Genomic DNA, 23,332 nt, shown 5'->3' with positions numbered 1-23,332 from the left:
GCCTGGCAAAAAAAGCAGCTGCTGATGTCCTCTGCGTGCGAATAAACACCGCTCCTGCCATTCGGGTTATGGCACCAGGCCCCGTGTTTGCCTGGCACACCCGGGGGGGGGGGCAGGGCTCACAATCCTCGCTTCTGTCGCTCGCGTGGACAGGATGGGGCCAAATTTGTCCACCGAGTCTCATGCGAAGAGGACAATGCCACTCGCATGCCATCGCCACAGCCTGTGCTGAACTCTTTGCTGAAGAGATTAACAATTGTGTTTTCAGGCTCCGGTGATAAGCCACGCCGTCTTTTTTTTTGTTGTTGTAATGCGCTTCAACTCGGGTTGAATGGCAAGGAGCCGCGTCACCTCTGTCCCTCCGCGTCTTTTTTTTGGTCTGTCCTGAACATGGGGGGTCACGGCAATTCTCGTGAAGATTAGCCGATATAAATAACGTGCGTAGTTTTAGGGACTCCACCCTATTGGAAATCAGGTAACGTGATCAAAGGGTTGCTCGAAAGACGGCGATAAAAGGAAAAGTGTTGAAAGGGGAGAGTCTTTTCCGCCGAGGCGATGACGTCACACCACACCCCCGTGCTCGACTTACAATGTGACGTCATCGCGACGTCACACATCTCGCCCCTTGTGACGCCATCTTATCTTGTGAAGGCGAGTGAGTGGTGGTGTCGTGCGTATGTATGTTTGTTGAACTTCTTTCGCACTGTACGTAGCCACCTCTCCCCTGCACCCCTCAACAACCCACAATGGTGAAGTATGGTCAAAACAACCCCCAGACCCCATTTGGCAAAGGGCTGTGAATTTCATAAAACACGTAATAAAGCCAGCAAACGTCAATTACATTTTCATAATTAATTATTTTTGTGTTGGATCGTGTAGGTATAATGCCAATGTGCATCGATAAACCCGCCAACGGCCAGCAGAGCCAATCAAATCAAGATGCCACGTCACGTGCAAATGCGCCAATTGAGTTGTTTTGGGGGAACTCGTAGGATTGTTCAAAAGCAAGCAAGAATTTTGACAATTTTAAACTCGACGTTTCGCTGGAGATTACATCCAGCATCGACCACTGTTCACAGAAGCTCTGCTTTCGTGTCAACGCCCGGTGACGCTCGATGTGATCTCCAGTGAATCGTCGAGTCAAACGTTGTGAAAAGTGTGCTCGATTTTCAACTTTCATCCTTCTCCTTCGGTTTGCTGAACAACCAAAACACGTTGGGTTGCTCGGTCAATGGCCAGGGTCAACGGCGGCGTGGTGTATTCCGCAAATATGGCAGACTGTGAGGGCGGGCACAAGCCGGCGTGAGTAGGTTAAACGTTGAGTTTTATAAGGGCACCACGGAGTGACCAGCCCCTCCCCACCCAGCCCCACCCCTCCCACCCCTCCCACCCCCACCCAGCCCCACCCTCCCCACCCAGCCCCTCCCCACCCTCCCCACCCAGCCCCTCCCCACCCTCCCCTCTCCACCCAGCCCGACCCCTCCCATTGTTGGATGCACGACGGACGGACGGACACAATAACCCCCTGTGGGCTGGTGGAACCAGGTGGTTCCTACCAGTATAAGGAGTGCATGCTGAACATTATAAGTCACGTATCTAATCGAATTCTGTAAGCTTTGCCCGTATGAATTACATTACAAATGGCTCGAGGTATAATGTTTATTCGTGACATATTATAGACACACACACACACAACAATAATAATAATACTACCGTATCGATGGGCACACAAAGACAAGTGAAACGTTACACCCTACTGCTGTTTCCAATTTCGAAACAGAATTTAACGCATCTCCCAGTCCTGCCAAGCAAACAGTCCGGTCTTCGGCATTCAATACGCAGAAACATTATTATTTCGCAACAACTTCTAAATTACACAAATTGTATTATTGATAAAATTCATATTGCCAGTTGATTGTGAGAGCATGAGAGGCAGAATCGCACCATGAGCGCAAATAGCCCGTTGTGAATCCAATTGTTGCACCACTGCTAATGCAGCATCACCCAATTATAAATATTATATATTCGAAGACAGCAATGCTCGCATCATTGCTTTAGACAGCCTTTTAGCGCACCATCTCCCCATGGAGGACCGCACAATGAACTGAATCATTCCCCTTTTTAAATCACTTAATCTGCAAACTTTCATCAACGGTCTGCTGCTCACTAGACACTGAGCCTTGAGTGGCTTGCCAATTTTTCACCGAACACTCCTCAACTGCTGCTGGAAATTACACTGGTCAACAAAAAAACTTTTTTTTTTGACCTGGACTTTTGCAGCTGTTTTAGACTAATTTCAAGGTGCTGATTCCAAATTTGATCTCAGATTTGCTCTATCACATCTCATTTTTATGCTATCGGCATATCCCATTTTCATTGATTTTACCAGAAATTAACTCTGTCACTTAAGTTGTTGCGAGTCAGTGACTGCTTTAGTGTTAAAATATGGTGCTGTATTTTTAGGATAGTGTGTTTATAATATCATTTTATGTAGATATCCACATTTATTTACTATTTTCCTTCTCCAGTTTCTATTGAAAATGCAATATTTATTATCTCAAAAACCTGACATGATAGACAAAAACTGATGCCAGATTTGGAATCAGCATCCCAAAATTACTTCAAGGACAGTGCACATTATCAGAGTTATGTTCTTTTGTTTGTATTATGACTGCAGGTATTGCGGTCTATGCAAACATGACTCCTTGTAAAAAGGTGTCAGTTTTGTTGCCAGATAGAAGGGTAAAGAACCAATTATCATATTTTTACTGGCAAATGAGGTTCCCATAGTGTAGATGCTTGCCCCGAGCTCTCATACTCTGATGGTGCATTGTCTTTGAGTTGTGCGCCTTTTGGTGTCATCTGGTCCAACCCATGTGAGACTAGGCTCAAGGAAAGCTGTCTCGGGTGTGGACCAATCAACTTCAAGGACAGTGCACATTATCAGAGTTATGTTCTTTTGTTTGTATTATGACTGCAGGTATTGCGGTCTATGCAAACATGACTCCTTGTAAAAAGGTGTCAGTTTTGTTGCCAGATAGAAGGGTAAAAAAAACTATTATCATATTTTTACTGGCAAATGAGGTTCCCATAGTACATTAAAACCGTTGGAATACCTTATGCCAGAAAAAGTGTGTTGACCAGTGTTATTCACTCAGCGGGCATCTGGGACTGCTGGATCGAAAGTGTCACATCATTATGATTTTAATATTTTTTTTATTAGTAATGCACCGGATCCTCGTATGCCTGTTCATTCGTTAAGTTACTCATCCATGTCTTCATCGCATGAGGCTACCCGCTGCCCCTCGCTACACCTTTGTGCTGGCGAGAGAAGATCTGACAGCGGCGCGAGACAACGCGAAAGAGCCCTGCGCTGAGGATCTGGCTGTCTGCTGCTGTTGCTGCGGCTGCTGTGGCTGCTGCTGCTGCTGCTGCATCTCAGGCTGAGCGTGGTCCGTAGCGTCGTCCGTGGCGCCGGGCCGGGCTCGCGATGCGCACATCGCGGAGAAGCCCACAAAGGTGGGACACACGGGGAGGTAGCGCAGCGCGCGCACGCGGCGCACTGCGGCCATGCCCACGGGGAAGTCGTAGGCGTCGATCTCGGCGCTGGAGCCGCTCGCCGCGTGAGCCCCGGCCTTCCACTGCAACAGGCCACGCTCCTCCTGCGTGCCTTGGGAGGGGCGGCAGGAGAGATTCATTCATTTCCGAGGTTACCGTCCCATTCGTCGTGTTCGTTCGCTGGCTCGCTCGTTCGCTCGTTCGTTCGCATAAGCCGTCACGTGATCTCCGGTCATCCTCGCAGCTGCAGTGGTGGCTTTTGGCTGGCCTTTGAACGAAGACGGTCACCGCGTCACGCGCTTTCAGATGCACTAACTACGGCCGTCTGGAACACTCTTCCGTCTGATATTAGGAAACCACTGGAGATATGCACCGTTAAATCATCTAGATTGAGAACTCATTTCTCTAGAACTGCGTTTTATGTTTCGTTTGTTGTCCTTCCCCGCACCTCCAATTAGCATGCAAACGTTGTTCATTCATTGATTACTTTTGTTCACGTATTATTTGATTCGTTTGTATATTCACACAACAAATGAGTGAATGCTAGACGGGGGATCGTTGACCTTTGCCGTTGTATACGCACACGGATAGACGCACGCCACGGAGAATGCACGCGCGCGTGCATCCAACACACCTGACCGCGCACCTGGGATCGTGTTGTCCAGAACGAATGCGACGCAGCCGCCCACGAACATCTCCGTGGTGAGCAGCACCGTGAGCACCTGGTCCAGCTCCACCACACCTGTGCGGGTGGGGTAGGGGGTAGGGTAGGGGCCCCACGTAGGTAAACATCGGCGTTCGTCTTTGCTGCACGCGTGTTCTCGCCGTCTCGAGCAGGTGGGTGGGTGGCCAGGTTCGGACGAATGGGTCGTGACTTCAGTGTAACCGTAGCGTGTTTAAAGGAAGGTGGTCCTCGGCCTGGTTTCAATTTCACTGAGGCTCATCGGTGAGGCGCGGTCTCATAGTTAAATGCCACGGGATGCCGCATGTGTCCAACAACATCTGGCCACGCACGCACACAAAGACAAAGATCCCCCGTAAAGCCTTAACAGACTGTTGGCGCAAGCAACACACACCCGCTCACGGCCAATACCATTGACGATTATCTGAAGCGGTCCTGGGTCTCCCCGAGGTCGACTCATGCCCAAACGAGTACCTAGTGTGGTGTGTATATATCGCCACTGGGGAGACAAAGGCGGTCGGGAGTGGTGTTGGCCACCCACCCCCCCCCCCCCCTCGTGTGCCGTGCCGACCTTCACAGGTGCTACCCGCTAGCAGCACTTGCCCCAACAGTCTGCTAAGGCTTTACGGGGAGTCTTTGTCTTTGTGGGCGAGCGTGCGTCACGGCTGGGATGTGGACTCACCGCTCTGCACCGGGTGCTGCTCCACGTAGCTGGGCAGCGTGAGCCCGAAGAACATGGAGAAGCCCAGCACGAAGAGATTGCGCGAAGAGTTCATGTCCACGAACTGCAGGTTGGACAGCCCCACGGCTGTGATCATGCCTGGTGGGGGGGGGGGGCACGGGGTCACGGGGTCACGTGAGGTGTGTGACTTTATCACCAATGTCATTACGATAGTGCATGGGGCAGAATCATCTGAAGGTGTCCACTGCACATTTCGTTATTTATCTCCACTTTGCCCTGTCTTGTGCCAATGTTCGCAAGCAGTTGCCCGCATCTTTCTGGCACCAATCTCTTACGTCTTAGTCAAGCCCATTCGCTGGTTGGTCTGTGCGCCTCAGAGCGAATTCAAATTCGTTCACTATATCCTAAATTAGTTTATTTTTCTAAAGATGAAGGGCGCAAACTTTTGTGTCCCCGAACGACAAGCGCCGCAGTCGTGTGCTCGTGGCCATAAAACCAAAACTATCGACATCGTAGTAAACCACTGTACCGTAGTCTGCGCTCATTTTAATGGAGGACGAGCAAAAGTGCATGAACTCCCCGCACCTCCGATGAGCACGGTTAGCTACAGTGCGTACGGTGCGAAAGAAGTTCAACATACATACAGCTCTCTCATGAAGCCCTCTCGTCGTGTCTAGCACACCGCGACATTGCCACTTAGCTCCTGAGGCATATTGCCACGCGCAGGGATAGAACGGGGATACGTTTTGTTTTTGTTTTAACGAACGTGTCCATTTTTGTTTGACCTATCAGCTCCGTTGTATTAAAGCGATTTACACTTTAATAATTATAATGATAACCACAACTTTCGGGTGACTTGAAACCCTGGAGTCTCAGAGGGATCTGGGGGTGACGACATGAAGGCGGTGGCTGGGGAGCGGGGGGGGCGCATTTCGGGAGACTGCGTGCCTGGCCAGGTTTGGATGTCAAATCAGCAAAACATCAATGCGCGGGTGTCAAACACAGGAGCCGGGGCACGGGTGCGCGTGCGTCTTTGTCCCAATGAATGGAACGCCTGCAGTTGTGCCAGCAGCTGAAATGTTTCAAATAAAAAAATAAAGAACGAAGAACAAAACGAGCGCGGACGCAATTAAAGGAAACAAACTGTCAAGTTCTACGGCCATCCTCAAAACACGTCCCGGGTATTGCGTAAGCCGTGAGAAATGTCACTCGCATGATGGATGGCCTCGGCCTCTCTCGCCGTGCGAGTGCGAGGGGGTGGGGGCGCGATTCGCTCGCCGCTTCTACCGGGCGCCGCGGTGAGCACGCAACAAAGCAACCCCACGGCTACGTCCACCACCACCACCACGGCTAAGTCCACCACCACGGCTAAGTCCACCACCACCAACCCCACGGCTAAACCCACCACCACCACCACGGCGAAGTCCACCACCACTAACCCCACGGCTAAGTCCACCACCACCAAGCCCATCGCTAAGTCCACAACCACCAACCCCACGGCTAAGTCCACCACCACCAACCCCACAACTAAGTCCATCAACACCACCATCACGGCTAAGTCCACCACCACCAACCCAACGGCGAAGTCCACCACCACCAACCCCACAACTAAGTCCACCACTACCAACCCCACGGCTAAATCCACCACCACCACCACGGCGAAGTCCACCACCACTAACCCCACGGCTAAGTCCACCACCACCAAGCCCATCGCTAAGTCCACCACCACCAACCCCACGGCTAAGTCCACCACCACCAACCCAACGGCGAAGTCCACCACCACCAACCCCACAACTAAGTCCACCACCACCAACCCCACGGCTAAGTCCACCACCACTGCACTACTGCTCCCACATATACACAGAGATGAAGATGATCCGTATAGGCTTAACAGAGTGTTGGGGCAAGTGCTGTTAGCGAGTAGCACTTGTGAAAGCTGGCTCGGCACACGGGTTGGTTGGCCAGAACGACGCCCGACCGCTTTTGTCTCCCCAGGGCTGATATTTACACAGCGTACCGGGTACTCATTTAAGGCTGAGTCGACCTAGGGTCGGCCAGGTCCGGTTCAGATATTCGTCACCGATGTTGGCCCATGAGAGGGAATGTGAATCGGGTCACCGGGTTCGTAGCGCAGTGCGCTAACCACTACGCCACCGCTCCCCATCAACAACACACATTGCACCCACACACGGCTGCGTACACACATATACACACGACGGAGAGCACGCAACGTGTTGAGGCCCGTATACACATGGCACAACTTCACAATGGCATCTCTGTTGCCCTCCACGCATTCCTATAGAGCCCGTGCTGCGCGCCCAACGTTGGGGCTGCTTTGGGTCACTCAGTCACCTCTTAAGGGCCCCAAGGGCCAGTTTCCGTGCTCACTCAAACAAATCCAGCCAAGTGGCATCACAGCCCCGACAAAATACCCCCCCCCTCCAAGCCACAAGTGCAACCAATACATCACCGAATCTGAGTTAGCGCAGACCTATGCAGCGCACGAGCGAGTGATTTTTTTCGCGTTTTCGCCTTTGAACAGTCGCTGCTGAATGTATGCCTTAACGTGATGAGTGGTGGTGGTGGTGGTTTGTTGTTGTGAAACAAAGCAGCCTCACAGGCCGCCTGCCCTGCGTGTTTCTCCCGCTGTAGGAGTTACTGGTGATCGGCCGAATGTGTCCACTTGGCGCGATCATAATACCGATGATGATTGTGGTGATGACAACGGCGTTGATGTTTGATGGTCAGAGAATGGTGATACGGCTATGACTCCGATCGTGGGGCACGTGCTGTTGGTGAGCACCTACGAAGGCCGCGTGAGGCGCACGAGGTGGTGAGCGGCCGGCACCACGTCCGGCCGCCGTCATTTCGCCAATGCTGATGTTTTACGCACTGTGCAAGGTATTGATTTGAGGTTGGGTCGACCTAGGGGAGGTCCAGGCACTATTCAGATATTCGCCACTGACGCTGGCCACGGGCGGGCATCAAACTCGGTTCTACTGGTTCGTCGTGCGGTGCGCTAACCACTACACTACCGCTTCCCATTACTTTCCCACCCTCCCCCCACACTACTCACACGCGCATTGTGTAATAGGTAATCTTTGTGCCGTGGTGGATCAGCGAGGATGCCATGGCAAGGGGTCAAGCAGGTGACCCCTGATATGCGTGTGTAAATCTCCACACCTGCGCAGGTACACGGAGAGGAGAGGAGAGGGGGGCAGCGGAAATGGGGGGGGGCTCCCCTTTTCTCGTAGGGATCCAGGAGGGAGGCGCGGACGTGCGGTTCTCCCACGACGCGCCCGGCTCTCAACAAAAGCCGCAGGCGCGCGCCAGTCACGCAGGTGCCCAGCCGCTAAAATCGTCACTGAGGATGAGGTCATGGACGACGACGATGATGATGGTGATGATGGACTGTGGGCCGTGTGTTGGTGTTAAGGTGTGTTTAATTGGTGTCCATCTGGTACAGATACAATGGGAGGCTGATCGATGCCAGGGTGCTGTCAGGGAATGGCTCCCTATTGGTCAACCATGTTATGTATGCCGACGACCTGGTAATTGCAGCTCACTCAGAGGAGGAGTTGGAGGTGCTGCTGCTGAAACTAGAGTATGCCACTAGGAGGTGGGGCCTTACCATCAGCCCCACCAAAACGAAGCACCTGCCTGGGTATTTTTGTACCATCGGGCACTCCATCGCTAAACGGTGATGGGGCAGTTGTGGAGAGATTGGAGAGTTTTCCAAACCTGGGCAGTGTGCTTATGACCGGCTCCGGTCTAACAGCAGAGGTCTCACTCCGAATCAGTCGAGCGGCATTATCTTTTTGTCGGTTGCGAAACGCTGTGTGGAAGCTACCTGGTCTGTCGCTCCGCACGAAGCTTCGTGTCTTCTCGGCCACAGTCATTCCCTCCCTTCTCTACGCTTGCAAAACGTGGACCCCCCTAATGGAACATCTTCGCTGGTTAGAAACATTTTGGCTGGCATGCCTACGATCAATCCTGGGTTTAACCAGGCTGGATAGTATGAGGAGCTCACAAATCCTCGAAAAATCTGGACAAAGTCCCATCGGTGAGCACCTCCGGCAGGCAAGGCTGCGTTGGCTGGGCCATGTAGCCCGCATGCCCAAACAGCTTTTGTTCGGCCGGATCGAGGGCGCTAAACGGGCGCGGCACGGGCTAGAGAAGAGATGGAGTGACGTGGTACAGGAGGATGTGGAGCTGAGTGGACTTGCCGATGACTGGTACCAGCGGTGTCAAGATCGGCCTCTGTGGAGGAGGCTCGTGAAGGACGCTACAGGGCAGTTGGAGGCAGTCGCCCTCCAACAACAACAGAGGCCGGAGGAGCGACGCTCACAACAACGTGCGGAGTGCCGGGTGGCTAAAGCACAGCAAGTTGTCACAGTAGGGGGCACAGGTGGTGCATCAGCCAGTTATCTCGGTCATCTCAGTTAGTCGACCCGTGGCACCTGGGTCTGCCCCGTGACCTCCTGCCAGCAGGCGTTCGACACTTCACGTGGCCTCGAGGTGCACATGGCCTTACACAAGCGTCGTGGTGACGTCACCGACACTTAGTGGCGAATGGCGGTTATTGTTGTTGTAATTGGTGTGGGTGCAAGGTGTGTGTAATTGGTGTTGGTGCAAGGTGTGTGTAATTGGTGTTGGTGCAAGGTGTGTGTAATTGGTGTTGGTGCAAGGTGTGTGTAATTGGTGTTGGTGCAAGGTGTGTGTAATTGGTGTTGGTGCAAGGTGTGTGTAATTGGTGTTGTGCAAGGTGTGTGTAATTGGTGTCGGTGCAAGGTGTGTAATTGGTGTTGGTGCCAGGTGTGTGTAATTGGTGTTGGTGCAAGGTGTGTGTAATTGGGGTGCAAGGTGTGTGTAATTGGTGTGGGTGCAAGCTGTGTGTAATTGGTGTTGGTGCAAGGTGTGTGTAATTGGTGTTGGTGCAAGGTGTGTGTAATTGGGGTGGAAGGTCAACGAGTTGTTAGTTCAATGCGCTACGGGCCTGATGATCTGAGCTTGTTGTTGTAACTCGCTAACCCGCTGGACGTGACAAGCCACTTCGTTGAGCTATCATTTGTGGTCAGGTCACTTCTGAAAAAGAGCGATATAGCTTACCTGGTGAAATAAAGCGTAGTTTACAGTTTTGTTTTCGTGCCATTACCAGCGGACACCTCGCCATGCTTCTTTGCAACAATTATCGGTCGTTGCACGCGAGATCAAACGAGACGATCATGCCCCGAGTGCGGATACTGTGTCCAGGCGGCCCGGTCAATTAAGGACGGGAGCCAAGTCAATCCAGGCCTTGCGCAACCGACCGTGCACCGGGTCAACGTGGTGGTGGTGCACTGTTGTGATTGCCACGTGAGAATGAATGCGTCTGGTCTACGCTGAACAAAAAGCAGAACCGTGTTCTTGTCTGAGTCATTGATAAACATTGAGGGTTCAGGGGCCGACTCGAGATGCCTCGAGTGTTCTCAGGGGTCAGAGAGTCGGAGCCGGCACCCGCTGAGGGTTGTAAATCTTGGTTTCTGCTGCCATTGGTTAAACCGGGCTCTCAAGTGTCGTGAGTTGTTGGTGTCAGCCCATTGAACGATGAATGGACCCAGACTAACCTGTTAGAACGAATTCACTGTTTGGCTGAATTGGGCAAACAAATTCCAGCTCTTGAGCTTGAACAAGTGTCACCGTGTGGCTGTCACGTGACGCACATCTCTGCTGCAGAGAATGCGGGAATGCGAATTCGAACCTCGGACTCTCAACGACACCGGCTCAGCGTCCCAGATGCTGCCATCATGAACCCCCTACCTTCCCACCCCCCCTCCCCGAGCCGCTCGCCCCTTACCGAAGAGGGTGCAGAAGAGCGCGCCGAGGATGGGGTCGGGCAGCGAGGCGAAGAGCGCCGTGAACTTGCCCACGGTGCCCAGCAGCAGCATGATGCCCGCCCCGTACTGAACGACGCGTCGGCTGCCGACCTGCGGACAGCGACACGGCCACGGCGGAGCAGCGCGGAGTGAGACAACGCCGTCCACTCCGTTCGCTTTCTCGTGGCCACGGGCGCAGAGTACGGTGAACTGGCCGTGGTTCTTCACTCATTTTTAGAGGGGAGGGGGAGGAGGGGGGGTGGAGGCACTTTTCCCCGAAAAAACATCATCAGAGGGCCGACACACATTTGAAACCGTTGGGGGTTTGACAGCAGCACGATGATGATGATGGGTTTCTTTTTATCCCATTTGTGTATTGTCAGGGGCTGCACAAAAGGCCACTGTCCTGTTTGTTATGTTCTGAACTTTCAGGTCATTCACCCGATTCTGCCGTTACATTCTCAACATCCTCCGCATGGACCACGTCTCTAAAATGCCAGCGGAAGATTCCCGTCTCGTTGGAATGTTCGAGTCTAGCTGTCTCAGACCGATCCTTAGAGGGGGATGGGGGCGGGGAGCAAGCATCACGTGCATTGTCGCCTGACTGTTTGTGATGATGTGCACACAAGGACAGGCTTTGAAGAACGTTGAAATAAGTTGGCTTTTACAAAACGATATTCATGGTGACATGTTCCACCCCTCGTTTGTACCCCCCCCCCCCCCCACTGAGCGAATGTGACAAATGAGTGTACTTTTTAAGTGATGCCCAGCAGTCAAGGCAATTTATTGGATGTTTAAATGAACTGCGTCAACGCATGAGATGTGACCTGGGAATACTTGATAACTCACTTAGAATTGTTTATATATATAATAACCCATGCCAGCTCCATTGGATCATTCCATTGTAAGGTCATCAAAGGTGGTGGTGGCTTGGGGAAGGTCTTAATCCAGCAGTGGATTGACCACGACCGACTACGATGGATTTCGTTTGAACACTTTGCAGTCCACGTTTGATTGCACACGGTCTTTGTTTCATTCCGTCGTCTCCCCACGGACAGCTGCACAATGAAGACAACACATTCACGAAACATTCACGAAACATTCACTCTTTTTTCCTCCACTTAAATCTGCCTACTTTGAACAAACGTCTACATTATGGAGGGGGGGGAAACTCCCACACGTTCGCCAGTAACGCTGCTGCCTTCAAAGGAAACGCATAAAATAGGAAACGTTTCGGGCAATGGCCCTTCTCCATAGCACGTGAAGATATATCGTCTGAAACGCCATCTGTTATATCTTTAAAGGCCACAGTGTTATCGACGAATGTGTGTTTGCATTGTTAACGTGTGCTTGTGCACCACTGCCAACGCAGCAGCATCACCACCAAATACTTAAATTTCGATATAAAGCTTTCGTGACTGCAGGGATTCATCTTCTTGGTTATTTCGGTAAAGTCACGTAGAAGGGAAGTAATAAAATAATAAAAATAAAACATAATAAAATAAAATAATTCTCACGAATTTTAAAACATAATAAAATAAAATAATTCTCACGAATTATTTTTTTTTATTATGTTTTATTTGTATTATTTTGTCTGTCGAGGCTGCTTGCCTTGTGGCCGAAACGTCGTGAGAATTATTTTATTATGTTTTATTTTTATTATTTTATTACTTCCCTTCTACGTGACTTTACCGAAAGAACCAAGAACACCAAATACTTGTTTTCCCACTTTCTCGACGTTGAGATCTGTGGGCTATCATCAAGCTTTTTTTTGTGTCCGGGCCAACCTCCTCAAATGACCTCCTAGTTTTGCGATGTCGCATGGACCAGACCGCTCTTGAATGTGGTGAATTCACGCACGGGCCGCTCACGCCCTCTGACGGGCAGAGTTAAGATCGGAGTTGATGTTCGGAGCTGGGAGGGAGGCTCGGGTAGAGAGTTAGGGCTCGAGTTAGAGGCTTGGGTTAGGATTAAGTGAGGCTGAGTGGGATTAGGGTAAGAGCTTGGGTTTGGCTACGCTTAGGGGTTAGAGGTAGAGTTTAGGATTAGGATTGAGAGTTAGGATTTAAGCTGAGTGTTTTGAGTTCAGGGTTATGATTAAAGATTATAGTTCAGGGATAGAGCTCAGAGATTGAGTTCAGGGTTTAGGTTAACGGTTAGAGTTGATGGATTGATTCAAGGTTAGGGTTTATGGTGTGAGTCGGGGCTTGTATTGTGGGCTTGAGTTCAGGGTTTTGGGTTAGAGTTCAGGTTGAGGGTCTATGGTGGACCCTGGTCCTACCTTGGTGATTCCCAGGACGCCGATATTTGGACTAGAAGACGTGGATCCGTTCCCAGTACCGAATAATCCGGCGATGATGCACGACAATCCTTCCATGAAGATCCCTCTGCCCACACACACACACACACGTCGCTTTGTCAGATGTCCACTCACAGCAGCAAGACACGACAAGCCGTTGTGCCAGGCTAGGTGCCGTGTGGTGTGCACATCACTGCCTGGCAGTGGCGGAAGATGCCACGCGTGGCTTCTGAAATCAATCTGGATTCCATGCCATGATGCTGAGAGCACAAAACTGGGAAGAGAGATTGTTTTAAAATAGTATTAATATCTTATTTAAAATAATGTGTGCCTGGAGCTTCCTGGCTGACTGCTGGCTGGGCTTCTCTCCACCCCAATCGTAAACCCGATTGTTAGTGGCTTCGGACCGTCGCCACCAAAACTAGCTGGGTAACTGGCAACATGGGATTATGCGTGTAACAAATGAGCATTGAATGGAGTTGAAACTGTGGACGAAGAAGTTGGGAGACATTTGATGGATATCAACGCCCAAGAGGTGTGAGGAACAACTACAGAGAGACCAGACTGCCGGGTTCATCTACAACTGCTCTATTAGTAAGTGCAATTATTCCCCCAGAATATCCTTTAAATCCTAGCGAATATAGCAAAAAAACATCAGAATACGTATCATCTTGGAATATCATTACTACACGAAAAGCAGATTACCTTCAGTACTCCAAGTACAGGAGGATTTAACACGTAGGCTTTCGCGACCAATATCATCCATAATACGGGGGGGGGGGGGGGGGGTTGGACTACGCGATCTTTTTACAGGAGGATTGAGACAAGGGCACGACCAACATAATGGTGGCGAAAGGTCAACGACCTCGCCTGGTATGCAGGAGGCAGTGGGTTCCATACCCCGACCCAAACGCCTCTCCCCGTGATCACGTGGACTTTTATCCGGGTTCTCCGGTTTTTCTCTCCACGTTTAGAATCAACATCACCCCGCGTTTAGAGGATTTTAATTTGGCTGCAGCTCTCAATTTCCACGTGACGTTAAACCACTTGGTTAAGCTTTCATTTGATGGCCAGGTTGCTTCTGGAAAAAACAGCTACATAGCTCAAGTGGGTCTTACCTGGTCAAATAAAAAATATTTGTTTATATATATTTTTTATAGATTAACTTTAGTTCTCCGATGAGAGGAGGATCGTGACAACAGCATCTACAACACGACAGCCGTCTCTTTCAGGGAGCTTCAAAAAATTGTTAAAAACAATAGTCGCATGTAAAACGACATGCGACTATTGTTTTTAATTAAAAAAGAACGAATGCATTGTAACTTGATAACAAATGTAAATGTTAATAGCGTCAAAAATTCAAAGAGTCTCTCCACTTGTTCGCCATCATTGTCAACGCGTGCCTGGAATCTTCTCCAAGGGGTCCCCAGAGCTCGGAGGAGACACATTTCTTCGTGGCATTGTTGCAAATTTCTCAGAAGCGTTCAACATTTTGTTTGAAGCACCCTGTAGTATTCCGCAGCGGAGCCACCCACGTGGTTCCCGTGCTCGCCGTACCTGTTGATCGCGTGCACCGGTGGGGCCGGAGCCCCGCAGAGACGGGCGCACGCGTAGTAGTCGCCGATGGACTCGATGATGCCCGCCAGCACCGCGCTGAACATCCCCACCACGCCGGCCACCGTCACCACGGGCAAGCCCCACTGGCCTGCGCGCACCGCGGGAGATGCGTGTGTGTGCGTGCGTGTGTGTATGCGCGCGTGCGTGTGTGCGTGTGTGTGCGTGTGTGCGTGTGCGCGCGCGCGTGTGTGTGCGTGTGTGTGCGCGTGTGTGTGTGCGCGTGTGTGTCCGTGTGTGTGTGTGTGTGCGTATGTGTGTCCGTGTGTGCGCGTGTGTGTGTCCGTGTGTGTGTGCGTGTGTGTGTGTGCGTATGTGTGTGCGTGTGTGCGCGTGTGTGTGTGCGTGCGTGCGTGTGTGTGCGTGTGTGTGCGCGTGTGTGTGTGCGTGTGCGTGTGTGCGTGTGTGCGTGTGTGTGCGTGTGCGCGTTCGGGGAGGTGGGGGTTAATCGGTGAGCGGTAGCGCAGTAGATTTTGCACTGCGCTACGAATCTTCTTTGATCCACACATTCCATCCCCCTTCGCGGCTAACATCACACCCCCCCTCCCCCGGGCTTCCCCCCTAGGTCGACTCAGCCTTAGACGTGTACCTGGTGTGGTGTGTGTAAACGTCGGCACTTGGGAGACAAAATGCAGCCGGTTGTGCCGCGCTTACCACACCATCCTCCCATGCACAGCACTTGGCCCAGCAGTCTGCTAAGAGGCTATATGGGAGATCTTTGTCTTTGTTGCGTGTGTGTGTGTGGACGCACATGGGTAGGCGATCCTGAACCAGGGAGCCCTGCTCATGATGTCTCCGCGCGCGTCCGTGCGTGCGTGGAATCCGTACTCCTCTTCCCGCTCCGGGAAGACTCCGCTGAGCGTGAGCACGTAGCAGATGAGCCAGGACAGCACGATGGCCATGATGATCTACACACGGGGCGAGGGGGGGGACATCTCTGCACGTGGTGGCGATTCCCTGCAGCCGCAAGAGGACGATTGCATTCACCACGGTTGGTGGTGCAAACAGAATTTGACTTTGCCCTTTCCGGCAATCATCCAGGAGGCGTTAAGATGTTCAAACGCCACATAAGACACCTATTGCAAATGCATCAAGTCTGCAATAACCACACATGCTTCTGGTAAAACGTGCATATAAACATGCTTTTATAATAGTCCCATATATATTCACCACGATTCTGAATACAATAAAAACAAAATTTAATTTGAGTCATGACCCTGGCTAGCAGCAATTCAATGAATCACTTGGGTGGGGGGAAGGGTGATTGTGGAGGGAATGGATTTCATTTATGTACAGCCAGTTAACCACCGTGCCACCAGTTGAGCACTGGTGGCACAGTGGTCAGTGCACTGCGCAATGAGCCAAGCCACGCGAGTTCAATCCCCTGCCACGACCAAGCATCACTGCGCGGCTGGCTTGAAATGGGAATTATTGGGGTAAGGCACTACCACTTGATTACAAGGTAAACCTGTCTATAATAGTCTCACGAGGACAAAACCACTGTCATGAAGGCACAACATAGCGAGATGGATGTGTGCCGGCTGAAATCGAGCACTTGCAAGTGATTTTCAAATCGCTCCTGAATCTCACCCCCCCCCCTTACACTGACCAGCATGGTGAAGTATGGTCAACAAATCCCCCGTAATCCAGCAGCAGCAGCTCCACAACTCACGGGAAACATCTTGAAGATTTGGAAGCGGTTGGTGGAACATCCCTGTCCGCGGCGATACACAGGCACGGGCACGGAGGTGTTGCGCAGGTACTGCGAGAAGAGGATGATGAGCACGATGGCCCTGCAGGTGGGACGACGGCACAGGTGTAGCGGGGGGGGTGTGGGGACAGATATCTCAGACATCGATGTATAAACTGGTGTTGGTACTGGACACCTGTGAAAAGGAGCTTCATAGCTCATCGGATTCCTCCAGAATAAATACAGATTCTGATTCTCAATTGCGTTTCAGCCTGTGCCAGACTTGGGCAAGGTTATCGCCCCACTACTTCTTACGAAGGCAATCGGAGAGCACAGACGAAACATACACAGATATTGGTTGACTTATCCAGTAGGTGGCACGTGACTTGGAGCCACAGCCCATGTTAAGTCCCGGCGAGTGCGCTAAGCCGCTGCTGCCGCAGCTGTGGCCGAAGGTAAAACATGAAAGTGATGGGCGCACCTTCGTTTAGCGCGGTTGGGCTACGCATGGCGTGAAACAAGAAGTTCAACATGCATATTTATCAGCGTCAATTCAATGAAAGGGGGGCCGTGGATAGAGTTACTGGACAGCGTGGTCAAGGTAACAGCTCGGAGTATGGTCGGGACTGGTAGTCTAGCGTAGTGGTGGTTACCGGGTAGGGTCTGCCTATCGAGTCGTAGTGCTTGCTTGTGTGGTAAAGGATATGGTCTGGCTGCCGAGTAAAGTGAGAGTTGTGGTTAGGATCTGCTTGGCTCTTGTGTTGACGGTTATGGCTAGCTTCTGTCGGTCGAGCATGATTAAACGTACGCCGAGCATCTGCTTGCTTCGTATTGGATCGAGTTAGGTGGCAGAGATCCGGTCTGACTGGCGAGTGTGCTGAGAATTCTCCCTCCTGCTCTGTGTATCCACCACTCCCCCTCCACACCACCCAACCACCCCATCGTCCCGTGCACTGCGCCCACATGGCCGAGATGCCCCAGTGCCGCCCGGCGCGGTCTCCCGCCGCTTGGAAGACGGAGAGGCCGATGAGCGAGACGGTCGGCGTGACGGTGAGCGGACCGATGTAGCTCAGCATGGCCCCGGGCAGCCCAGCGAGCCCGATGAACACCTCCACCAGGCACGACACGATGATGGAGCCCTGGATCTGAGTGGCGATGATCGCCGTGGCGGTGGTGGCGGTGGTTGTGTGGATGGGGGGGAGTGAGAAGAGATAGAACACATGTTACTTATATATCTGTACCCGTGTGTATATGTCTCTCGTGAAGGACGCGGCTGGGCAGTTTGTGGCAATCGCCCTCCAATATCAGCTGAGGGTCAAGGAGCGACGCTCACCACAACGAGCGGAGCGCCGGGCGGCTAAAACACAGCAGGTTGACGCAGTGTGGACAAAAGGTCGTGCATCTGCCAGTCATCTCGTTCAGTCGACCCATTACACCTAGGTCTGTTCCGTGACCTCCTGTCAGCGAACCTTCTACACTTCACGTGGTCTCGAGGTGCACCTAGCTTGGCACAGGCGCCGTGGTAACGTCTCCGCCACTCAGTGGCGAACGGCGACGTGTTGTTGTTGATGTTGTTGTTGATGTTGTTGTTGTGCGCCTCTCGTCACCTCTCTCATGCGTGGGTGCCACGTCTCCGACGTATCCAGAATCCCGTTCGTCCCGTTGGGGTAGATCGTCGCTGCGGACGGCACACGGCAATGCACGGCGCGCCTACCATCAGGAGACCCGGGTGAATTGTCAAGGCTAAGTTGGGGTTACCGGCCTTAAACTACTGAAACGAAACTATGTATATATTTTAATTTCACCAGGTAAGGCCCGACGAGCTATGTCGCTCTTTTTGAGCAGCGACCAGGCCACGAATGATCGCTCCACGAAGGGGCTTTCTCGCGTGCAAATTTACGGAGGGAAAAACCGGGGGACCCGGAGAAAAATCCAGGCCACCACAGATAGGGAGAGAGACTCCAAATATACAGCAGCAGGCGTCAGATTTGTGATCGAACCTACACCAAGCGAGGTAGTTAACATCTCGCCACCATGGCGCCCTAACAGGAGCTCGCTAACAGCACCTGACACTGTCCCCGTGACCAATGGTGATGGTGATACCGCCACCCCTCGCCACGGCTTCCGTCCTTCCACCAGATCCCCAAAAAATACGAATATCGATGCGCGTCCTCCAAAAAGGAAAACCAAACCCTTCTAATGGTGAACAGCAAAACAAGGATGACAATGTTCATGTGTTGCATATGTTTTCAGATAAACACCTAAAGGGCACGGTGAGCGAGTTCCAAGGGGAAATGAGCGGCACGTTTATGTTGCAATGCGGTAAATTCACTCAAATGGCACGACTGGACTCATTCCTCCCGATGGGGAACCGTCTCCCTCCCTGGGAGCCAACCAGGACCCCCGATGCAGAGGGCTCACGGAGCACGCTCAGAAAACGAAAAGCACGCTCATTGGTCAATCAGTTCTGCCGAGTTCAAGTTTATTTTGTGTAACCAGGCGAAAATGCACGAGAGATAGGGAGTCTCATTTGCAAGAGGGACCTGGGGCATCAGTCTGCCGGTAGGGTGGCGATGATATCTGCTGCTGCTGTGTGCGTAACCCCAATTGAGTTCATTTGCGGTTACATTTTCGAATTTGGAAAATTTGAAACCTGACGCCGCAGAATGACGTCAGGGGGAGAACTTTAACGGCCGCTGTGAAGCAGACGGCGGGGAAGCATCGTCATGGTTCATTCATCCGCGGTTTTAATCGGGGCGGCCGCTGGATTTGAACCGTGACGCTCTGTAACGTGCGGCGAACTCGCCACCGCCTTAGATGGTTGCATCGATGAGTAAATATCGTTTGCGAGCCACGCGGTTGGCTACGTGAGGTGCAACAGAAGTTCAACGTCCATACAAACGTGCGGCTGCAGGCTGTATGAAGTGAAACCGCGAGCTGTACCTGGCCCACGGGGGATTTTTGCCTGAGCACTGAATGAGTGGGCGTGGGTGCGTGGGTGCACCCTATGGAACCCACATGCGTCCGGACACTTCCACTTGTCCAGGGCGAGGATGGCACGGGCTGGCACCAGGAAGGCAAAGGCGCTCGCCTGAAACAAGGGCAGCCTTGGAGCAACACGGAGTCGGGGTTAGAGTTGGGGTTGGGGTGAAGGTTACTTTCAGAAGGCATGGGTTACCTATCTCATAGAATACTACATACGGGCACATGTTTGGTAAATTGCATGAATTACCGGGTGCATGCGGATGCGATGGCCATGTTGATGGTAACAGTGATGATGGCGATGGCGACAATGATGGATTTTATGACAGTCACGAGATGCGGTGTGCAGGGTGCGTGAATATTTTGTGGGTCAAGGACCCGGATAGATCCGCGTGAATTTAAACCCCGGTAAAGTCACGTGACTTTACCGAAAGAACTAAGAGTATGAATCCTTGCAGTCACGAAAGCTTCAAATCTAGAATTAATTTAAACCCCAACGATAATTTTACGGGAACTGAACGGATGATCTCTCTCAAGGTGCTGGCTGGAAAAAAAGCGTGTGCGCCCACCTGCACCCGAAGGTGGTCTGCAGGAGCGTGGTGATGCCCACCACGGTGAAGATGGTGCCGATGAGCTGGCTGATGGCCACTTGGTCCTTGCCCACGCACATGGCTTCGGCCAGGAGGAAGGGAACCGCGATGGTTCCGCTGAAGCAGGTGAGGTAGTGCTGTCGTGCAGACATGTGATCGTCGTCATCGTCGTCATCGTCGTTATCGTCGTGATCGTCGTCATCATCGTCATGCTGGATGACCCTCACCTCTTCCAAGACTTCTGGCCAGCATTGGAACAGGAGGACGAATTCCCTCTAGATCGGGTCTCTTGAACTCGTTACAGTGGATGACCTTCTCCCAGCAATGGGATGAGCAAGCAATTGCAAGGCTGCACCTTTACTATTTTGTTTCCTTCCTACTGGACATCTGTGAAAAAGAGCTGCATAGCTCATCGGATTCCCTCAGTCTAAATAAACATTCGGGTGGGACTGATACCCCTGGATACCCCCAGCCGAAAAAGTGACTCCAGCATGACATCATTTAACCAATCAACTTTCGCTGACATTTGATTGCATTCAATGCCGCTGTCTTGCAGGTTGTATGTGTGCTTGCATCATGCCCATTTGCCAAATCAGAAAAAAAATCAACAATGACATTGCCCCCTACTCGTGGTATGATGTTCACATGCAGGCCGGTGCTGCACAGAGACAACTGCCGTCAGGGATGAGTGAGTAAATGGGTGAGTGGTGTCGTGACCTGCAGTGTGGTAAGTGAGTAAGTGGGTGGGTGAGTGGGTGAGTGAGTGGTGATGTGACCTGCAGTGTGGTAAGTGGGTGGGTGAATGAATGGGTGAGTGGTGGTGTGACCTGCAGTGTGGTAAGTGAGTGGGTGAGTGAGTGAATGGGTGAGTGGTGATGTGACCTGCAGTGTGGTGAGTGGGTGAGTGAATGGGTGAGTGGTGTTGTGACCTGCAGTGTGGTGAGTGGGTGGGTGGGTGAGTGAATGGTTGAGTGGTGATGTGACCTGCAGTGTGGTAAGTGGGTGGGTGAGTGAATGGATGAATGTTGGGATTGTCAATCAACCCGCACGCTTTACCTCGTTGAATCCAGGTGTTCTAGAGGGACTGAGACCGGCCACACACTCACCTGGAAGCCCAGGAGGAGACACAGGTACCATGGAGGGACGTCCTCAATCTTGTAGATCATGTCAAAGCTGCTCTGTTGGCTGCGTCCTGCGGTCTCGCACACCCTGCAGGGTCGCTGAGCGACACACCTCCATCATCATCATCATCATCATTCATCAAAATCCAATTTATTTATAGTGAATTTGCATTTAATTCGAGGGATGCTGCAGTGGTGTGTTTGGTCATCGCGCTGGAGTTGCAATCCAGTTGCTTGGCGGTTCGATTCCGTCTCCGGGTGGGAACTACGTTGCACGTGGCTGTCTGTAATCCAGCAAAACGGGGTGAAACCGCCTTCCCGTGGGCATTGAGGAAGTACCGTACCCTGACTCGCCAGGAAAACGCAGTACAGCTAGTGGACTAATCGCCATCTGGTGTCATCTATACGGCGATAGAGTGTTGGTCCCCTCGCACAATGCGTGGATTTTCTCGGGGTGCTCGGGTTTCCACCTCCCGCGTGCATAACAAACACGACTCATCATTAATTTATAAAAAACACCCCAGTGTAGCGACAGGCCCCTTCTGCAAAAAAAAAGAGTCATACGACTCGGCGTTGCTCTCCTGGACACACGAGTAAAGCAGTGATGGGCGTCCCTGGCACGTGATGAGAATAATAACAACGACGACGAACAACACCGCCGGGCAATGACTCACGTCCCGTTCGGCTGGCAACTCCAACTGACTCCCCAAGTCTCCCGCGACTTGCCGTCCTCCATTCACATACGAGTGTTCCTGCGACCCATGCCGACATTGGCGATGCAATGAAAACAACAAGTAGCAGCAGCAGCATGTCTATTGTAGTTACCCACCTAAACTAAAAACGAAACTGTTTCTTTTTTAACCTTACCAGGTAAGACCCACTGAGCTATGTAACTGCTTTTTCAGTAGCGACCACGCCACAAATGATAGCTCAACGAAGTGGCTTATCGCGTGGAAATTGATAGCAGCCAAAGAATTTAAACGCTTGACGTTGATTCTCAATGTGGAGGGAAAACCCCGAGGAATCGGAGAAAAATCCACGCGACCACGAGAAGAGAGACAAACAAGCTCCAAATATACAGCAGGCGTCAAGGTCGAGATCGAACCCACGACCTCCTGCGTACCAGGCGAGGTAGTTAGCATTTCAAGAGATTCTCACCAAGTCCCGCTTTGTCGAAATTTGACCAACTCTCTCCGATAGGACGTTCACCACACAATTAGAACCTCCGATTATCACGGTTGACCACGCACGGCGCGAAGGAAGCTCAACACACGCACATTCATGCAAGAGATGGAGCGATGAAATCATCTCGCGTGCATAAGTGAGATTGGATCTTTGCATCGCGCGACCGTGAGAGATATCGACGGCTTTGGAAACATTCCTTCATCCGGCAGCGGATAATCGTGGCCACTGATGACGACGACGCCAATGATGGTGATGATGATGACGATAACGATGACAAACACGCAATGTTGAATACAGCGAAGGGCCCTTACCTTCAACCCTCCTTCCCCTCTCTCCGGGTCAGGCAGCCCGTTGCTGCTCGCTTGCAGATCCGTCGATGCCATCGCCTCTCCCTCCGTGTCCCGTCGTTGTCTCGAAATCCCGAGCGGAGAGGAATCTGCGACCCCCCCCCCCTCCATCGTCGATTTGACGTCGCCCTTTGAGCCCCGCTCCTCTCATTCGCGTGCGTCACTCGATCACTCATTAATCGGCGATCTTCGCCGTCTTACAAATCCGTCCAATATCAGCGGCAAACGGAGGGGGGGGGGTTACACCGAGTTGATAAACGGGCAATGAGTAACTCGAACGATTTGCCGGCAACTCAATAATTGGTGACTAAACGTTTGCGTCGTGAATTTCGTGAATGCCAGAAGCCAGCAAGTTGCAGGATGGGATCAGTGTGCATCTCCTATTCAGGGGGGGGAGCAGATTTCTAATGATTTACACAAGAGAGAGCATCATGCAGGCATCGTGTTTAGTGTTCATACGACAACTGGATGCAGCCGCATCACACGATCACTGCACAAATCCGCGACACACGGAGGCGCACATGTACTGCCTCGTGCAAATCGTACTTGGCTGCGTACGGTGCGAACGAAGTTTAACGTACATGCATCCATACGTGCGTGCATTGTGCTCCGTCAATGAATGTGGGAGGGGAAACCGGAGGGGATAACTCACGCGTGCGAGGTGGGGGAGGGGAGGTCACCACCATCACGTGCACCCAGATGGAACAGATGGAGATTAGTCGAAGCT

General features: G+C 51.9%; 1 protein-coding gene across 1 annotated transcript; it reads right to left on the bottom strand.

The window, feature by feature from the left end:
* Positions 1 to 3,228: 3,228 nt before the first annotated feature.
* LOC144934041 (solute carrier family 23 member 1-like) lies at positions 3,229 to 22,649 on the bottom strand. Its single transcript, XM_078859404.1, has 15 exons — positions 22,570 to 22,649; positions 21,748 to 21,825; positions 21,059 to 21,172; positions 19,932 to 20,089; positions 19,399 to 19,487; positions 17,988 to 18,058; positions 17,344 to 17,525; positions 16,363 to 16,483; positions 15,442 to 15,598; positions 14,634 to 14,781; positions 13,059 to 13,164; positions 10,759 to 10,888; positions 4,923 to 5,060; positions 4,205 to 4,300; positions 3,229 to 3,670 (listed from the first exon to the last, which is right to left on the bottom strand). Exons 1-15 carry the CDS (start codon positions 22,639 to 22,641, stop codon positions 3,309 to 3,311), a joined length of 2,022 nt encoding a protein of 673 aa, XP_078715530.1. The 5' UTR covers positions 22,642 to 22,649; the 3' UTR covers positions 3,229 to 3,308.
* Positions 22,650 to 23,332: the final 683 nt, after the last annotated feature.

The sequence above is a fragment of the Lampetra fluviatilis genome, chromosome 9 (genome assembly GCF_964198595.1).
Source record: "Lampetra fluviatilis chromosome 9, kcLamFluv1.1, whole genome shotgun sequence".
Lineage (NCBI taxonomy): Eukaryota > Metazoa > Chordata > Hyperoartia > Petromyzontiformes > Petromyzontidae > Lampetra > Lampetra fluviatilis.
The sequence above is the reverse complement of the archived record's forward strand: the minus strand, read 5'-3'. Positions and strand labels throughout refer to the sequence as shown.

Excerpts from the sequence above, each read along its gene's own strand:
- LOC144934041 (XM_078859404.1), bottom strand. The coding sequence starts at position 22,641 with ATGGCATCGACGGATCTGCAAGCGAGCAGCAACGGGCTGCCTGACCCG. Across the intron at positions 16,484-17,343 it reads CACTGGGGCATCTCGGCCAT|GGCCATCGTGCTCATCATCC; the intron begins GTGGGCGCAGTG and ends TCCCACCTGCAG. Across the intron at positions 10,889-13,058 it reads GCGTCCTGGGAATCACCAAG|GTCGGCAGCCGACGCGTCGT; the intron begins GTAGGACCAGGG and ends CGCTGTCCGCAG.